The sequence below is a fragment of the Gekko japonicus genome, unplaced genomic scaffold, assembly GCF_001447785.1.
Source record: "Gekko japonicus isolate JY-2015 unplaced genomic scaffold, Gekko_japonicus_V1.1 scaffold133, whole genome shotgun sequence".
NCBI lineage: Eukaryota > Metazoa > Chordata > Lepidosauria > Squamata > Gekkonidae > Gekko > Gekko japonicus.
The window spans coordinates 1,709,673-1,717,180 of NW_015171506.1; the positions used below are offsets into that span (position 1 = coordinate 1,709,673).

At 50.9% G+C, this 7,508-nt stretch overlaps 1 protein-coding gene across 1 annotated transcript in view; it reads left to right on the forward strand.

Moving 5' to 3' along the window:
• Positions 1–4,565: 4,565 nt before the first annotated feature.
• The window catches only part of RASEF (RAS and EF-hand domain containing), a 43,206-nt gene continuing 40,263 nt past the window's right edge, over positions 4,566–7,508 (forward strand). The window contains exon 1 of the mRNA XM_015419277.1: positions 4,566–4,744. Coding sequence (XP_015274763.1) covers positions 4,599–4,744 — 146 coding nt within the window. The 5' untranslated portion in view covers positions 4,566–4,598. The remainder of the gene's footprint in view (positions 4,745–7,508) is intronic.

Below are 7,508 nucleotides of genomic sequence, written 5' to 3' on the forward strand. Positions count from 1 at the left end.
GTGTGTCGGTGTGATGCTGGAGGCTGAGGAGAGCTTGGCAATCTGGCTGGTGTACTGACCACCTAACGCACCGGCCAGTAGCCTGCTGTCCCTGCTGGAGGCCGTATCAGGCTGGGTGTTGGAGCACCCTAGGCTGATTGTCTTGGGTGATTTCAACGTCCATGCCGAGGACGCGGCCTCCAGCCGGGCTACGGACCTGGTGTCGACCATGGCGACGCTGGGACTCTCTCAACTTGTCTCAGCTCCCACGCATCAGGCCGGCCACACGCTCGACTTGATCTTCGCGGCGGGGGTGAAGGTGGACTGGATTACTACGGAGGTAGTGCCATGGTCGGAACACCAGGCCCTGAAGGCCCATCTGAAGGTTCCACGCCGACTCTGTTTAGGCAGCAAGCAGAGTTATGCTCGCCCGTGGTGCCAAATGGACCCGTTGCGGCTCCAGATGGCCCTGCGGGATCCGAGGCCCCCTGGCGGCTTGTTGGATGAGCTGGTGGAGGACTGGCATGACCGGCTCTCCTCGGCCATCAATGAGATCGCTCCCAGGTGCCCTCTCCGCACTCGTGCTAGGCAAGAGCCTTGGTATACCCAGGAGCTGCATGAGCTGAAGCATGAGCTGAGACGGCTAGAGAGATGGTGGCGTCGAACTCGCAACGAAGCATCTAGAGCATCTTATAGGACATTTATGAGGGCCTATGAGATGGCAGCCAAAGCCGCAAAGAGAGAGTTCTATGCGGCCACGATTGTGTCTGCTAGCTCACGCCCGGCCCAATTATTTAGTACAATTCGGTCTTTGACAGCTCTGCCACAGGGCAGACAAAACGTTAGGGAATTGGATATTGGCTGTGAGGCATTTGCGAGCTATTTTGCAGATAAAGTCTTGGTGCTCTGTCGTGATCTCCTCGCCACAATTGAAACAGTGAGCGAACTTGAGGCCCCTTGCATGTCTTTGGAGCCGGGTTTAGAGTGTTTTGACTGACTCAGACTGGAGGAAGTGGACAGATTGCTCGTATCGGTGTGCCCAACCACATGTGACCTTGATCCGTGCCCCTCTTGGCTTATTAAAGCTGGCCGTGAGGGGTTTCGAGGTGCCCTGTGGGAGATTGTCAACATGTCCCTCACGGAGGGACAGTTCCCTAGGGCACTCAAGGAAGCGATGGTCCGCCCTCTCTTGAAAAAGCCATCTTTGGACCCGACCAAATTGGCTAACTATCAGCCTGTGTCTAACTTGCCCTATTTGGGCAAGCTCATTGAGAGGGCGATGGCGTTACAGCTACAGAGCTTTCTGGAGGATGCTTCCGTCCTCGATCCCTACCAGTCCAGCTTTCGCCTGGGTCACAGGCCGGAGACGGTGCTGGTCGCCTTGACTGACGATCTCCATAGGCACCTGGATCGGGGCGGTGTGGCAGCACTGGTGTTGCTAGATCTGTCAGCCGCGTTCGATACGGTCGACCACCAGTTGCTGACCCACCGCCTCGCCGACGTGGGGATTCAGGGGCTTGCCCTTCAACGGTTTGCCTCTTTTCTCCATGGTTGAGGACAAAGGGTGGCAATAGGGGACCAGCAGTCCCAGAGACATCCCCTTGAGTGCGGGGTGCCTCAGGGGGCTGTGCTGTCCCCGATGTTGTTTAACATCTATATGCGCCCCCTTGCCCAGATTGCCCGGAGTTGTCGGCTTGGGTGCCATCAATATGCTGATGACAACCAGCTCTATCTGATGCTAGGCGGCTGGTTGGACTCTGCTCCCGATGACCTGCAACGGGCGTTACAGGCTGTGGCTGGTTGGCTCAGGCTGAGCCGGTTGAAACTAAACCCGGCAAAGACGGAGGTCCTGGGCCTGAGTTGGATCGGCTTAGGGTGGGGGCTTCCTCTCCCGACCTTTGATGGGGTGCCTTTGGTACCAGCGTCAAAGGTTAGGAGTTTGGGTGCCTGGACTCCTCTTTAACGATGTGCCTGGACTCCTCTTTAATGATGGAGGCCCAGGTGGCAGCCACTGCTAGGGGGGCCTGTTATCATCTTCGGCTGGCTAGGCAGTTGGCCCCCTACGTTAGCCGGGAGGACCTGGCCACGGTGATCCATGCAACGGTTACCTCAAGGCTAGACTACTGTAATGCTCTCTACATGGGGCTGCCTTTGTCGTGAATCCGGAGGCTGCAGCTAGTGCAAAATGCTGCAGCCAGGCTGTTGATGGGTCTCTCGAGGAGGGACCACATTCAGCCTGTGCTGAAAGCGCTGCACTGGCTGCCAATAGCATACCGGATTTGCTTCAAAGTGCTGGTTTTGACCTTTAAAGCCCTTTATGGCCAGGGTCCAGCCTACCTGAGCGACGGAGCTCTTCCGCCAGGCCTTTGAGTAGGAGCCGCCACCACTATTATTCCACCTTTGCCATCTATGCACCATCGTACTATTACCACGATTGTCTGGATTCCACTGGAGGGGGCGTGGCGCCGCTGGCACGAAGCGGATTATAGATTTTGGGAAAGCTACCGTTGGGTTTAAGATCTACCCATTTTTTGTTTAAATTTGTATTGTAAACCTGATATTGTATTTTACTGTTTTATACTATATGTTTTTACTGTTATAATTTTGGCACATTGTGCCCCTGTTAGCCGCCCTGAGCCTTCGGGGTAGGGTGGGATATAAATCCAAGGAAAATATCCATCAGTGATATAGGAGACATAAAGGTCATAGATTCAGTATCTGCCATATCCAGCTAAAGGATTTTTGGCTCTGCAGTGACACAGGAAAGACTCTGGGCGCCAAGCTATGCACAATGCCAGATTTCTAGATGTGTTAATTTGGATCTAAAAACAGTGGGTGGGTGTGGATTGGGACCATGGCCCTGAACTCCTCATCCTTACTACATCCTGATCAAAAATAGGAAAAGGCAGGTACCTATCTGTTGTACTTGCCCCCCCCCCCATTGGAGCTTATAGCAGCTGGAGGGGTGAATTTCAGTAATGCAATCAGAGTGGGGATTTACTGGGCTGTGGCTCAGTGGTAGAGCATCTGCTCACCATGCAGAAGGTCCCAGGTTCAGTTCCATTTAAAGATATGAGGTACTAGATGATGGGAAAGGCTTCTGCCTGAGACCTGGAGAGCTGCTGCCCCTTCAAGTAGACAATACTGACCTTAAGGAGCCAATGGTCTCATTCAGTATAAGGAGGCTTCTTAGGTGTTCACCTGTCCCCCTTTCCCAGCAGCATGACCCTGACCCATATTGCTCCTTCCCCTTTGGGGCCAAATAACACACCTGGCATTTCAGTCACAAAGTCTAAAGTCATATGTTTGACCACTCCTTTTCTGAGCATTTTACAAATGTCAAGACCACAAAATTTGAAATGAATCATTTGTGAATATCTATGTCTTTGGTGCTTACTTTTTAAAAGTGAGGGCTGCGAGGAACATAATGGAATGAAAGCCCAATGACTGTCTAGGAATATCTCCAGAGCCTACTTGGCCACCAATGCAATGCATTTAATCTAGATATTTAATCTATGCTATCAAACTTTTTTGCTTAAAGAGAAACTTTTTGCTGAGCAACTAATCAACCTCTCCTGCAAAAAAGGCAACCTAGTTGGAGGGGTTTTCCAGGTATGCCTTTACAGGAAGCACTACTACAGGTAGCTATTTTTGTCTAAGATAAAACAGATAAGAAGTACGAGCAGTCGTGCGTACTCACAAGCAGCCTACCGGGGGAGAGCACGGGGCCAAGTCTACTTATTCAAAAAACTTGTGGAATGAGGCCCCCGGGAAACTATTTGGTTCGTGCGCATCAAGGCGAGTCAACCGAGCGCAAACAATTTAACATCCTGGGACGACGTCATGTAAATTACGCTCGCCTGTCTCCTCCCCCTTCCAGGGCCCAGAACGAGTTGGCCGATTGCCGAGCAGCGAGGGCTGCAGGGGACCTCCGGAGTATTGATCGCAGACTTCCAATACAACCGGCTTTTCTACACAGCCGCCCCCCGAAAGGCCTTTTGCTTTACGGTCACACACTGGAGCTATTTGCAGCCTCAGAGATTTCACGGGAAGGAGCGGCGGCTGCCAAGCCAGTGGCGGCGGCGGCGGCCGCAGCAGCAGTAGCAGCTGTTTGAAAGTCTTGGAAGAACTTTCTTCGATGAGGGGCGGGGCGAAGGGAGGCGAGCCGAGCGGCTAGGCGCCGGCAGGTTGGGTGCGCTCCCGCGGGGGTGGCACCGTCCCTGGCAGCTTCCACTCGCTCACATTCCCGGAGCCGGATCCCGATCGCGCGCCCACATCCGCAGTCCGGCCGGGCTTGGCTCCCCCTCCGCCCGATTGCCCCTGTGATGGGGTCCCCCGAAGGAGGGGAGCTGCACTTCGAGGACCTGTCCCGGCTCCGCTCGCTCTTCCTCGCCTGCGACGCGAAAGGCTCCGGCCGAATCGAGCGCGACGACTTCGGCTTGCTGTGCGCGGAGCTGCGAGTCCGGCCGGCCGAAGCCGAGGCGGTCTTCCAGCGCCTGGACACCGACCGCGACGGCGCCATCACCTTCCCCGAGTTTGCTCGCGGCTTCCGCGGCGCCGCTCGGCGGCGGAGGCAGCAACGGCACCGGGATCCCCGAGGAGACGCGTGGGACGAGGAGATGGAAGGAGAGGGGCGCGAGCAGGACGGGAGCGACGCCTTCGACGCCTTGGCTGGGGTGGCGGCCGCGGCCACTGCGGCGGGGCCGAGCCAGGCTTGGCGAGAATTCGAGCTGCGGCTCGGCGAGGAAGCGGGCTACATCCCCAGGTAAGCAGTCAGGACCCCAGCCCTGGAAGCTCTTGTGCCTTGAAAAGCCGTACAAGGCGCGGCAGAGTCGGCAGCGGGTCAGGGATGCCATGATGGGAGAATGGCTGCACCTGTTGCTTTTCTGCCTTTCAAGTATACCTTGAAGACACCGATCAATAGAACTGCGGTGGCAATTTAAAGACTAGCACGGTTTTATTCTAGCATATGTTTCGTGGGCCAGAACCTAAGTCTAGTGGTCTTCGCTTGGCAAATATTTCTGTGTGGGGCAGGGAATAGCAGAGTCCAAGGGCCATAAGTGGGAAGGATGTAATTATGTAATATTCAAGGGGAAAGTTCGTGATAGCAGTGATTTCTCTATTTTTCCTAAGCTAGTTAATGTCAGAAATGGCTGTGGGGTCTAGGTTGGACCAAGATTGATAGCACTGAAAATGATGCTGGGTTGGATTCCAGCCAGGTTTCCTGATCTTGCCCAGTTCTCCTCCCATTCCACATCATGGTTGGATGATTCTCAGCCCAGCTCTTTTGGGTGGTCAGAGGGAATATCACTTAGCATTTTCACTAGCAAAAAAAGCTGATTGGGTTGAATTTCTGAGTCCCCGTTTAGCCCCGAAGTGGAAATTGTGACAAACTTCTTGATGAATTTAAGTTAAGCAGTTTCTTACTGGAGGTCCCCTTTATTTATTTATTTATTTTTGCTGAAGAATGGTCAGCACAGAGTCTCCTAGAAGGGTTAAATGTTCTTTTATTGGTTTCTTAACATGACCATTTTTAATGACAGATTTACTTTTCTTATTATTTTCTGGGAATTGGCTTGTTTGTCCATTGTAGTGAGAACAAGGGCATTGCTGGCACATGGGTGATACATCCTTTGCAGGATGAGCCAAAGAAAGATGGAGTAGGTGATGTCATTAGGTCTTATACTGGGGACGGAGCTGGTATTTGGGTTTGTTGTGGAGGCTGTTCCCTGGGCTTATGCCTTTGTTAGTGGTCCATTGTTGTTGGTAAGAAGGGGATTTGCGCATGTCCTATTAACAGCAAGCTAGCAACTGTAGCCATGAGGCTAGGTCCCTTACTGCTGATCAGAGGCCCAGGGTAAGGGCTGATTCTGGAGACAGAGCAACACAAAAGTGTGCTGAAGAATTTCTGGCAAAAGTCAACAATGTGGTGCTTCTAGAGTCTGTGTTCTTCTGGCGTGTACTCCTTTGGGATCTCTTCTGCTGCAAACCTGTAAGATGCCACGTTGCTTCTTGTCTCCTTGTCTGCTTCAAACAAGCAGAGCTTCCTTCTCCAATTTCAAAAAGTCTCCTGTTACATTGAAAGAGAATAGAAGAGCATAACTTTTCTGTGGGGTGCCTTGCCATTTCTAGAAAGTTTTAGGTTTAGAGGTTTATACCAGATGATGCAAAAATAACTACACGAGACTTGCATTATGTCACAGCTGTGGGCTGGAGTGTCCAAACTGGTGGTTTATCACCCTGCCCTTAAAGATATATCGTGGCTGCCTTTCATGAATGTGTCCTGTTAATGAGATAAGAACACTTTTGATGATAGTTGATTTCCCATGTCTGTTTGCTGCAACCAGACTAATGATGTGAAAGATGTAATTATCAAATTGTACCACATGATAGTGAGAGTAAAATCTTGAGCTGTCAAAATGGGAGTCTTCACACTGAGAGAAATGTTGCTTCATGAGAAGTGAGCTGTTCTCAGTCGTAATACTGTAATATGAAACCTTATTGGCATTTGGTTTCACTTGCATAGTTAACCAGTGGGGCATTGGGTACATTGTTCTGAGGCCCGAGTCTGACAGAGTACTTGATTTGCTGTGACTGCCATACGGAGGACTCTTCTGGCATTGATGTTTTTGAGAAACAGAATACAGAAAGTCACTTTTTAAAAGGCTTTTAAAAATCTGTCTGCCTTCCTTCCGGGAGCTCAGAAATTCACTTTCCTTATGCTGTCCTCACAACAACCCTGAAAGATAGATGGTGACTGGCCCAAGGTCCCTCAGTGGCTTCATGGCTGAGCAAGGCCTTCACAATCCTAGTCTGCCGCTAATCGCTTCATACCACACTGACTCAAAGGGATAGAAAATAGGACTTTTTCTTCGAACAACAAATACAAATTATCTTCCTTCTTCAAATGGGTGCACTTTTGATCCTTTGGTAATAGAGAAATTGATTAGGCAATTAAATTGAAGATTATTGAATGAACACTGTTTAATTTGATTGTTTATTCAGGTGTTTATTCCTTAGTTTTCTTTCCACTGGGGACCCAAAGCCGCTTCCAGTTTCATTTTTTCCTTTGCCACATTATCCTTCCAATGACAACTGTGTGAAGTAGTTTAGGCTGAGAGTCAGTGACTAGCCCTCATAGAGTAGAGACTCAAACCCAGGTCACCTGGATCCTAGTCTAACACTCTAACCACTACACCACATTGTCTCTCTTAAATGATTATGAACTAAAACTTAGAGTTTGGTTTCCACAGAAATGTGGGGGGGGGGAAATGAGGGCCTACTTCTGTATAGGATTAAACTGTAATGTTGTTTTATTGAGTTTTTGTTGCCCTGTCTTGAAATGTGCAATAGTTTATTAGTCATAAGAACATAAGAGATGCCAATGTTGAATCAGGCCAAAGGCCCATCCATTCCAACACTCTGTATCACACAGTGGCCAGAAATACCAGTGCCATCAGGAGGTCCACCAGTGGGGCCAGGGCATTAGAAGCCCTCCCACTGTTGACCCCCCCCCCAAGCACCAAGAT